The sequence below is a fragment of the Rhinolophus sinicus genome, chromosome 2 (genome assembly GCF_057876585.1).
Source record: "Rhinolophus sinicus isolate RSI-liver-muscle chromosome 2, RSI-T2T, whole genome shotgun sequence".
In the NCBI taxonomy this organism is placed as follows: Eukaryota; Metazoa; Chordata; class Mammalia; order Chiroptera; family Rhinolophidae; genus Rhinolophus; species Rhinolophus sinicus.
The window spans coordinates 8,450,374-8,462,496 of NC_142502.1; the positions used below are offsets into that span (position 1 = coordinate 8,450,374).

At 40.9% G+C, this 12,123-nt stretch overlaps 1 protein-coding gene across 1 annotated transcript in view; it reads right to left on the reverse strand.

The window, feature by feature from the left end:
• SNX9 (sorting nexin 9) overlaps positions 1–12,123 on the reverse strand; it is an 89,952-nt gene that overhangs the window by 27,384 nt on the left and 50,445 nt on the right. The window contains exons 6-9 of the mRNA XM_019749328.3: positions 9,963–10,113; positions 6,323–6,407; positions 4,235–4,360; positions 3,999–4,116 (exon numbers count right to left, since the gene is read on the reverse strand). Of these exons, the coding sequence (XP_019604887.2) occupies positions 3,999–4,116; positions 4,235–4,360; positions 6,323–6,407; positions 9,963–10,113 (480 nt within the window). The remainder of the gene's footprint in view (positions 1–3,998; positions 4,117–4,234; positions 4,361–6,322; positions 6,408–9,962; positions 10,114–12,123) is intronic.

The following is a 12,123-nucleotide window of genomic DNA, read 5'->3' on the forward strand; positions in this document are numbered from 1 at the left end:
AAACTTGCAGAAGAAATATCAACGTGAACTTGGGTTAAGCAAAGAGGTCTTAGTCATGGTACCTAAAGCATAATCCTTTAAAGAAACAGCTGAAAGACTGGACTTCATTACAATTAAAAGCTTTTGTTACGCAAGACACTTGTTAACAGAAACACAAGCCACACTTGGGACAAATTACTTGCAAATCACAGTACTTGACAGAAAACTGGTTTCCAGAATATGTAAAGATTCTGAAAATTTAACAATAACAAAACCTAATAAAAAATGGGCAAAAGATATGAACAGACACGTGACCAAAGACAATATATGGATGAGAAATAAGTACACGAAGAAACGCTCAACACCATTAGTCAATAGGGAAATGCAAATTAAAACCATGAAGAGATACCACTACCTTCCCATTAGACTTACTAAAATAAAGAAAAAACACACACTACCAAAAGTGGAAGTTAAGGATGCAGAGTCCCTGACACTCATCCATTGTGGGCGGGGATTCCAAAATGGTACAGCCACTTTAGACACCAGTTGGGCAATTCCTTAAACATTAAACATATACCCACCATACAACTCACTCTTTCCACTCCTAGGTATTTACCCAAGAGCAATGAAAACTTATGTTCATGTAAAAATTTGTATATAAATGTTTATGGCAGCTTTATTTACAATTGACCAAAACTGGAAACCCGACTGTACTTCATTGAGTGAATGGGTAAACAAACTATGGCAGAGCCATACATTGAAACACTCTCAGCAATAAAAGAAACAAAGTATTGATACACAACAAGTTGGATGAATCTCAAACGCATTATGCTAAGTGAAAGAAGCCAAACTCAAAAGACCACACACTATGTGTTTCCATTTATCATGATATTCTAGAAAAGGCAAAATTACAGTCAAAAGACAAATCAGTGTTGCCATGAGTTAGGATTGGGGGGCGAAGGGAAGGGCTGAAAATAAAAGGCCAGTATGAGGGAGGTTTGGAAGGTGACAGAACTTTCTGTGTATCCTGAGTATAGTGGTGCTTACAAGACTGTCGTGGTAGCTGCCAAAACGGTACACCAAAAGGAGTGAATTCACTGTGTCTGAGTTTCAAAAAAAAAAAAATGCAGCCTGGACTTTCCCTTAGAAACTATGAATACCAATAAGCACAAGTCTTTGAACGAGAAGAGTATTAACCCACACATCAAACACTCATGACCTAAAACATGCACATTAAAGCACTTCAAATTCTGCACTTACCAGGAGCAGAGATTAAGTGCTACATAAGCTTAGACTGTGCAGAAAGTCTCATCCGTTGGGAAGAAGATGACCCCCCACCTCCTGGACAGAAAAGACCCAGTAAGTCAGCACGGGCTGCCCCTATACCAGATTGCCCATTATGAGCAAGTGAATTATACTAAGAGTTCATAAGCTACTCAGCGGTTGAAATTAATTAATTCATTCATTAATGATTCTTATTCCTCCTGGAAATAAACACAGCTGGTTTATTTCCAAATGATGACTTCAAATGTTATTTTGTGCTTGGTAAGATTTTCATACCGGTTTCTAGAGAATTAGAAAAAAAGGGGAAGGAGGGATTTCCAGTTCCCCATTTTCAACAAACCTAACTTAGGTTTTCACTAAGAATGTGAATTACGAGTTTTGCACCCAGGAATAAAAGCAGATTCACTCAGTATTAGTTCACGAAGAACAAATCTATGTACAAATGAAAAAATGTTAGCTTTAAGTTTTTCACGGAATGACCAAGTCCACAGAAATATCATGACATCATCTACTAGGCATCCCTCTTTCTTTTCTCCAGCACTGAAGTGAGAGGGGAGTTTATATAGTGCTGATGTTGTGGGCTTTACGGCAGGAGGCAAACAAGAGAAGGAGAAATAAAGTGGCTTCTGTGCTTTCCAGTTTCCTGGGCACATATCCCAGTCAGGGAATCAAAGCTCAACTTTCTTCAGATGAGGGGCTGTTGCTTTCTGGCTTTTCTATGACATCCTCCTGGCTTTGGGCCGGAACTTTTTTTTTTTTTTTTAAACAACCTTAATATGAGCCCAGAATCATGACTCTATGATGCTTTCAAGTAGCACTGAATGATCAGCACTGATTCAGAATAAACAATGTATTACAACCTAAAAAACATGAGAAGTCTCCAGTCCTAAAACAGTGCATTAATCCATTTATTCAAGTACTACGGAGCACATATTGTCCCAAACAAGCTGATAAAGGAGAGTATAAAATTCAGGAAACGAAATTTGAAAATATGGAGAAAGGCAGAACTGAAGTTTTCATGGAAAGAAATCTAAATTTGTAAAAAGAAAGCTGTGATTCAAAACAATAAGGACGACAGAAAGGAGGGGTAGTGAGCACCTGAACAGGGCATAGACCTAGGGGCACGGTGACACCTCTGAGTGGAAGGAGGCAGCAAGCTGACCAGCCTGGCCACGCTGACATGCTTGTCACTCAACTGCCCAGTCCCAACAGGGGCTGCTCAGAAGTCACCCCACATGCGGGCAAGGATGTGTGCCTCTGCCTGGCAATATGGCCCCGCCCTCCAATCTACTAGCACAATTTGACATTTGTGAAAATGAAAACAAAACAAAACAACTTTTTAAAACAAGTGTTTCCGTCTTCTTTAAAAATTTCAGAGTAACGTAAAACATAAAACAAAGTACAAAGTTTTACAGAGAATAACTTTCGTATCCTAAGGTTACTAATTCTAACTAAATATTAGTTGGTCCTCATCTCATAATGCAAACAGAGCAAGCTTTGCAATCAGATCCCTTTTTTAGCAATCCCGAGCAGTGTGTTTCATGTCTCTGAATAGAGAAAGCACAAGAGAAGTGTCTAAGCACACATGACACCTGGCACGTAGGGATAGCGTTCACGACCACGCTGGAAGCACCCTGAGCTGGCTCTGCCGTTTGGCTGCTTAAGATTCTCATTCCTCTCTACACGATTTATCTCAACTCCTACTGAGTGAGGACTAAACCCTCTCTGGTCGTCCCTGACCTGTGGGAAAGAACCCTTCCTTCACGGCCTCCACGTTTCTTCTCGCTGGGTTCAGGTTAACCTGTTGATGTCTCTTTTACTTCCCTTAGAGGCCTTCTAGTTCAGAACTTTTAAGTCCTACTCTCACTTTGATCCTTTCCTTTCTATACTTACTAGTTTTATTTATCTGAAAAATTTCTAGCTACAAACTAAAACTCTTTCTAATCTTTAGTAAAGCTCAGCTTCTTTATACACTTTTTTTCCAAGACAAACATATTGAGTACTAGTATTTCAGGTTCTATACGAGGTTGGAGATTTTTTAAAAATCAGTGACAGTTCTCAAAACAGACACAGAAAGAAATACTCTCTGACCGCGTATTTACAAGGGGCTCTGATAACACCCTTGGTGCATTAACTGACCAGATTATTTGGGGCAGGTCAAGCGGGGGAACATGATACCTTAAATAAATAAGAAAAAGGAGAGGGTAATAATCAATGACAAATACAAACATTTAAATATCAATTGTCACACCTAAATAATTGAGTAGAAAGCTTGGCAACTTCCTGCATTAACAGAAGCTCTGTGGCTTCTACACCTAATGTTTACACGCTTCTAATGAAAACAACACAGCTGGGCAGCATGATGTGTTTACATCAGTTGGGTTGTATATTTTTATTTCCACCTTAGGCTATCTGGATCATTTCTATTTTCTCAGGTATCATGTTTCACATTTAAAAATATTCAGATATTTCTTTTATAGGAAAGAGTGTAGCAACAAAGAAAATGACTTGCCTAGAATTCAAGATATGTACAAAAGAACTCTGACAGAAAATTTTATGAAACACTCTTGGTAGGTGTTTAACTTCCATATATCTGTACAATATATATAGCTGTACGGAGCCACTGTTCCAAACTCATACATCTTGAGTTTGGATGGAAAATGCCATTTACTGCTTTACGTCTACCTGGAGTTGTTTTAACTTGTCATCCCGAGTTCAGTGTCACACACACTCACCTGTGACTTGCTTATCTGGAAGAGAAGGGATTGGAATGGCTGATCCAAACTTAACCAGGAGACGCTCATATAACCAGTCAAAGTGTTTATACCTGTGGTTTACAGATCGATTAGTGTTCTACAAAGTAAGGGAAAGAGGAGAAAAAGTTACCAATGCCAACTACAGAAAATGAAGAAAAAAGACAACTGTGACTAGTGATGTAAGCATGACAGCTTTTGGTAACTCGGGTACTTACAGTAGGTGTTAACTGGTACTCAATGTAGCTCTTCAGCCCATACATTTTGGAGCCTTTCCTGGGATCTGCTACCAAACAGTCAAACGTAGAGGTAGGATAAACCCACATCGGGCCATAATCTCCAACCTATACAACGGTCCAGGGAGAGTTAACTTTGTTACACACAAAAATAGTACATAAATTTGATGTAAGTCATCAAATGTTTCTCTTCAGGACTAGAAGTCCTTTGGAGGGGCCCTCTTCCTCTTCTCAGAGAAGTGACATAAACGCGCTCTGTTCCTGTTGAGGTCCCACTTGCCAGGACAAACTCCTCTGCTCCCCATATGGGCATTTCCCCAGGGGGCGTGCTGGATGGAACAGTTTTTCTCTCTCGTCCAGCTGCCTTGGTTATATGTATGAAGGGCTCGTTTGAAATAATTTCTGACAGTTTGTGAAATATAAAATTACATCCTTAGATGTCTCAACAATGTCAAACTGCCATCAAACTTTCTCAACACTTATTCTCATTTTCTGTATACCCAGTCCTAATGATTTTTAAAGGTGAAGGAGGAAAAAGTGGGGTGGAGCATGAAAGTTCAGAGGTTTTTAGGTCAGGACGGTGACTGGGGCCCAGAGAATTTTAATAAGGGACTAAAGAGAAGATCTCGGAACAAGGTGCTCTGACTCCCCGAGAGACAGCCAGATCCAGGTAGCTCTCAAAGCTGCAGAGCAGACATCGTTAAGAGGAGCTTCTGGGGAACTTCCCACAACTCTGATCAACTAGGGCTCACTGCCCACGGGATCATATTTTATTAGTGGGTAGGGTTACTGCACCTTAAAAGCAAAGAAACAGGTCTCTGCTTTCTCTTGGTTTCCTAAAGACTCAATGGCTTTCCTCGGCTTTCTTTCCCATGCAAGAAGCCCACACAGGCAGGCCTGCCTGAAGGGCACAAAACCCAGATCGACCTAAAAGTTGGGAGACAACTCAAGCGCCGGGGCCCTTTAGCTCAGTTCTCACACTGCCATGCTTGTGACAAAGTTCCCTCCGAGAATCTGAGGGGCAGGGCAATTGGCTCTTAACTGTGTGAAGTTTTAAATTTAATGAAAAGAACAATGATACATGCTCAGTATTTACAAAAAAGTCTGAAGAAAAAGAAAATAAATTAAAATAATCTTTAACCAGAGGACAACTACCCCAAATTTGCTTTGAGGGAAGAAGGGTCAAAGGGGCTCTTGGTCACAGCCTTTCTCTCCTTTTCAAAGATGTAGGAACAAGTAATAAAATAAATCCAGTATCATTCTTAAAATTTTATCAAGTTTTCTAGGACCCAGAGATCCTAGAATAAGACCAGATGTTTCCTCATCCTTTGAGTCCATGGTGATTACACCAAAGGTTTTCCTCTATCTGATTGTCACAGGCTTAAGGCCATACGGTCAGGAGATAGCCACAGCTCTTTCGCAGGATTTCATCTGGGAATTTACAGCTATATGCTGCAGAGACAGAAAATCTACCAGCAGTGAACATTTGCGTGAAACTAAAGAGCCCATGCATGTTACATAATAACCAAGTTATTCTAAGACAGACATTCTTAATGGTGTCATTAACTCCCAGCTTTTACTGGCTCGCACCTTATCGTAACCTGGCAGCTGGTTTACTGGAAGACAGACTAATTCTTATGCACACAGTGGAAATGGCACCTTATTCTGATAACATGCATGTACTTTGCCAGGATAGAAACCTAAATATTTGAGTTGCGTTTACTAGCTAAATATACAGGGCTGGTTGAAAAACAGCATGTAAAAGATATTTCAAACCACCTTAGAGAAGAAAAATTATTAAAAGAATATATACTATGGGTGCTGTTAGTTCAATTACTAAGTCTGAAAGGTAAATATAAAGAATATCTAAACAATATAATGACAGGCATTAATTCATGTTAATCATTTTTAGTACCCTTAGAATACTTGATATATACTGTAAGTTATTTGGAGCATTTAATGTGTTTAAAAATACTTTCCAAATGACTAACAACCCTTTTAGTTTTAAAGAATTATAAAAGAACTTAATCAGAAACAGAGCAGCCAACAAACAAAAATGAACAAACTTACAATGATAGTAATTTTCTCTTTGGGTTTTGCTAGTTGCTTGGCCAACAAATACTGTTCCATCCCAGGTTTCGCAAATCCAGGAAATCTAATCATGAAGACAAATGTTTGTGAGTCTTATGTTTTCCTAAAAAAGAATTCTACAGCTCTCGTCCACATTTACTTAATACAACAGTTTTAACCTTGTTCTGTCTTTTTTAGATGTACTAGAACTAGGAAACTGTGGTAAATGAAACCTAACGTAATCAGATTGTTCAATGGCCAATTAGTCATTTAATTAAGCTTTACCTAGTAAGAGAACAGTCTGACTCCAGAAGGTGAGATGTTTATGGTACCTATTTGGTTAACTGGATCTAAAATATTCTATCACCCCAGAAAGAGTGAAGGACCCAGAAAAATGTCCCCCAGGTCACAGGAGGAGCTGGTACTGAGCATACCAGCTGGAGCTGACCACCCGGGGCAGCAGCCACACACCGCCATGTCTATAGCCAAATCGAAGCTGCTTTTCAACATACTCCCTCTGGGAAGCCTCAATTACCCTCAAGAAGCTGCCAATGTTCATAAGCACTTGTGCTAATTTCTTTTTTTGCTTCAAACCAGTTTAGAAGACACGACAGAAAGCCAGTCGTCTTAGGAGAGACCTAAAACATAATAAAGCTAACTACTTCCCGAAGCCAAATCTAAATCCAAAGGAAATTTCTAAAATTGGAGAAAAGCTGGAATAAATGAGTAGCCATCCAAAGTGCGACTTCTAAAGAAGAAAAGATTAATTGGGGTTTTAGAACTTTTTTAATAAATAGGAACGGGGGAAATAAAAACCTCAGAAAGTAAAATATCTAAAATAGGAAAATAAACCTTATTTCAACAAAAAACCAGCTACATTATTTCTAATTTCATTCATATACCAAGTTAAGGCCAATGTGAAGTTCTCAGGGGCCCGTATCTTTTACTTTATTCTTGACTGACTTCCCTCCAGTCCCTTTTCTCGACATTCTTTAAAACACAGATCATACAAGAGAGAACCAAGAGGAGTCTAGGAACTGGACGGCCTTGGGTTTGAATTCCAGCTCCAACACTTAATACCTATGTGACGTTCAGAGCTTCGGTCTCCTTGGGTAAAGAACTGGACCAATATGACCTACCTTTACAGGTCATGAGGGAATTAAAAGACTTGTGTAAAAAGCTTAGTGCGTACTCATAAATTTAAATTATTTCTAATTACGCCATCCTCTCTTCGAAAGCATTTCCTACAGCTGCAGGTAGAGCTTTCTCTGTGCTTCTTCAGCATTCTGAGCATACCTTTGCTATACAATTGCCATCATCCACACTGCAGCAGCCTAGAAGTATCTTAGACAAAGTATTTGTATTTTCAGGACCTAGAGGAGCTAGAGGAATACACTAAATGCTTAATGAACTAATTGACTAACTTGGAACATTTTTATTACAGAATCTACACTTATGGTAGAAAATGCTGATGGGAAAATCGGGGGATTACACATAATGATAACCCCTTGACTAGAATGTAAGCTTCTGAGTGCAGAAATCGTCTTTCACACTTCCTTTGATATTCTTATGGGCCACAGCAAAACTCCAGGGCCAAATACGCAGTCACTGAACGACAGTGTAATTTATTACTTCTTTATTATCAAGATGGATTCTTATAATGCTCAAGTATACTTAAATTTCTAATCTTTTCTAGTATAAGGTTTATGTTCCATGAATGGAATACATCTGTCATATATGATGAATTAACTGCTGAAAAGTATTAATCCTTAAAACATTTTTACAACTATTGTAAATGTGAGTGACTTATGCATTAGCCTAATTAAACGAAAATACATAGGAGTTTAAATGGTTCCTAGCACCGGAGGGGGGCGGATACCTCAGAGGTTCAAGTGCCAATTGGGACTGCTCTAATCTGGTTTCAAGCTGGAATGAAATTTTAGAGCAGAAAGAATTCTTAAAGACCTCTTTACTTTAGCGATGAGGAAACTGAGGTTTAGACAGGTTGTCTGACTCCCTCAAGAGCATACAGCAAATTGGAGCAAGCATGGGGCAGTGAAAAGCACAGGAGAGGGGAGTCAGAGGCCTGCGCATCAGCCAGAACCCCACTTTCTAGCAATGAAAACTTGGCCAGTTATTTGTCTCAGTCTCCGCTTTCTTATTGTCAAACTGGGGCTAAGAGATATATTCTATTCAAACGGGTTTTAAATATACTCTGTATTTGGGTTTAAAGAACAACTGACAGCACTATACATCACTACTGAGAACTTCCAATCTGACTCTAAGAAACAGGATACGGTCAATAACAAACGGCTAATTTTATCATACAAGGGATCAAGCATGAAAATACTTACTGGAAGAAACTAGACAGCGGCAGGTAAAGTACGTAGCTAAAAGATAACTTATTTAATCACTGATGTGATTTAAATATATTAAGGAGAACTTGTAGGACTTATCGAATATATACACGGGGGGTGCCAAACAAATGTATACACATTTTAAGAGATGCTATCTATGCTCAAGCAGTAGTTCGCCGTAAGCAGAAGTGTCTGGACGCTGATGGGAACCAGTCTGAGCACCTCTTGTCATTGCAGAAGTCAAACGTGACTTGCATTTATCTTTTGTTATTGGTATATATTGAGTATTACAATTAGTATTACCATTAATACAGTTTTTTCCTTTCTTAAAATGTGTATACAATTTTTTGGCATCCTCCGTGTGTGCACACACACAGAGATCTAAAACTAGAGCTTGATATCTAGATAATGTATGTCAAACATTATGTGTACAATTTTTTTCCAGACCTGATATCTGCTTTGAATCATGGACTTGGAACATCGAAACGTATTCGTAATTTTAGAAAATAAAACTATTTTAAACATAACTGCTGCAAGAAAGAGTACTTGAAGATTCTTACGGAAGTCCTAAATTACATCCCCTTCAGCTACACTGGTACAAACTACAGACTCATCCAGAACCTTCTACCAATGACTCCTACAGTGCTCTGCATACACTCGCCCTTTCCCACATGCTTCCCTATTACGCATCTACAAGGAGTGTTCAAAACTTTTTCCCCCCTTAATCTAAGAGAAATCTAAGTAAAACAAAATCTTAAACACGTTAGGGACAGTGGTTTAGAGCACATACTCCAAAGACTGTGGGGCTGTTTGGACTCCCGACCAGATCCCCTACCACCTGTGTGAGCTCGGGCAGTTAATTAACCTTTCTGGGCTTCAGTTTCTCCCACAGTAACACAGAAATTGTATGTACCACAAAGGGATATGAGGGTCACATGAGAATGCATGCAAATTGCTTTGCACAATGCCTGGCAATATGGTAAGTGATCAACAAACAGCAAAACACTTAAAAGAGTTATATTTTTAGCTTTCCTGTAACATCAGCAATGAAGCCTTAAGACATTATGGAGTGAGTAAAGGTAAAAACAGTATTTGCAGATCATTAACTAGAACAAGTATTGCCCTTTAAAACGAAAAAAAAATTTAAATAAGTTTCCAAGCTAAGATCCAAATAAAAATGACCAAATCACACCCTAAACTTCATAAAACACCAAAAATAGAAAAAGCCTCTGTGCCTTACGTCTATTTCTAGAGTTCATGCTCCCGACTCCCTCCAAACCTACTTATTAAGGGGCAGCTTCATGGAAGAACTGCCCGCTCGGCTGTTCCCGCGCTGAGCACCTCCTGCTTCGGCCGACTCCGAATCCTTGAAGTAGGGAGACGAAGACTTAGGGTCGTCCCAATCTTCATCCCAATCGTCATCCTCACCAGTCGCTGTGGGTGGGCACAGGAGGGGTCAGTAAAGAAAAACAAAATACAAATGGAATGACTTCATTTTCTGGTAAACACTACTGACTGGGTTAACCAATTAAAAAACAGAGAAAGAGGGTGTAATATAGGAGTGTGATGGAGAAGTGGGTGCAGTACAGAGTGTGAAGGAGAAGAGGGTGCAGTACAGAGTGTGATGGAGAAGTGGGTGCAGTACAGAGTGTGAAGGAGAAGAGGGAGCAGTACAGAGTGTGATGGAGAAGAGGGAGCAGTACAGAGTGTGATGGAGAAGTGGGTGCAGTACAGAGTGTGAAGGAGAAGAGGGTGCAGTACAGAGTGTGATGGAGAAGTGGGTGCAGTACAGAGTGTGAGGGAGAAGAGGGTGCAGTACAGAGTGTGATAGAGAAGAGGGTGTAATATAGGAGTGTGAGGGAGAAGAGGGAGCAGTACAGAGTGTGAGGGAGAAGAGGGAGCAGTACAGAGTGTGAGGGAGAAGAGGGAACAGTACAGAGTGTGAGGGAGAAGAGGGAGCAGTACAGAGTGTGAGGGAGAAGAGGGAGCAGTACAGAGTGTGAGGGAGAAGTGGGAGCAGTACAGAGTGTGATGGAGAAGAGGGAGCAGTACAGAGTGTGATGGAGAAGAGGGTGCAGTAGAGAGTGTGATGGAGAAGAGGGTGCAGTAGAGAGCGTGATGGAGAAGAGGGTGCAGTAGAGAGCGTGATGGAGAAGAGGGAGCAGTACAGAGTGTGATGGGGAAGAGGGAGCAGTACAGAGTGTGATGGGGAAGAGGGTGCAGTACAGAGTGTGATGGAGAAGAGGGAGCAGTACAGAGTGTGATGGAGAAGAGGGTGCAGTAGAGAGCGTGATGGAGAAGAGGGTGCAGTAGAGAGCGTGATGGAGAAGAGGGTGCAGTACAGAGTGTGATGGAGAAGAGGGAGCAGTACAGAGTGTGATGGGGAAGAGGGAACAGTACAGAGTGTGATGGAGAAGAGGGAGCAGTACAGAGTGTGATGGAGAAGAGGGTGCAGTACAGAGTGTGATGGAGAAGAGGGTGCAGTACAGAGTGTGATGGAGAAGAGGGTGCAGTACAGAGTGTGATGGAGAAGAGGGTGCAGTACAGAGTGTGATGGAGAAGAGGGTGCAGTACAGAGTGTGATGGAGAAGAGGGTGCAGTACAGAGTGTGATGGAGAAGAGGGTGCAGTACAGAGTGTGATGGAGAAGAGGGTGCAGTACAGAGTGTGATGGAGAAGAGGGAGCAGTACAGAGTGTGATGGAGAAGAGGGAGCAGTACAGAGTGTGATGGAGAAGAGGGAGCAGTACAGAGTGTGATGGAGAAGAGGGTGCAGTACAGAGTGTGATGGGGAAGAGGGTGCAGTAGAGAGCGTGATGGAGAAGAGGGTGCAGTAGAGAGTGTGATGGAGAAGAGGGTGCAGTACAGAGTGTGATGGAGAAGAGGGAGCAGTACAGAGTGTGATGGAGAAGAGGGTGCAGTACAGAGTGTGATGGAGAAGAGGGAGCAGTACAGAGTGTGATGGAGAAGAGGGTGCAGTACAGAGTGTGAGGGAGAAGAGGGAGCAGTACAGAGTGTGAGGGAGAAGAGGGTGCAGTACAGAGTGTGATAGAGAAGAGGGTGTAATATAGGAGTGTGAGGGAGAAGAGGGAGCAGTACAGAGTGTGATGGAGAAGAGGGTGTATAGACATGAAAATTACAGGCTCTGTCGTCAGTCTGAAGGCTTGAATTGCACATTCTGACCTTTGGTGCAAAGGACAAGTTAGAAACAACTTAAAAAGGACTGTCGTCCAAGTAACTGCAGATAAATGCAGACTGTAAAAATGCTATAAGGGAAGGCCTTCTAGAGGCCCGTATGGTGAGCAATCTAGCTTTATAAACTTGCAAATAAGCAGATCAAATACCCTTTAAGTCAAGAGGGGCGGAGAAAAGGGATGACAGAGCTTTGAAAAGGAATTAACACTAATAATAACAAAGGTAACAGAAGGGCAATGAGGGGAAAGATG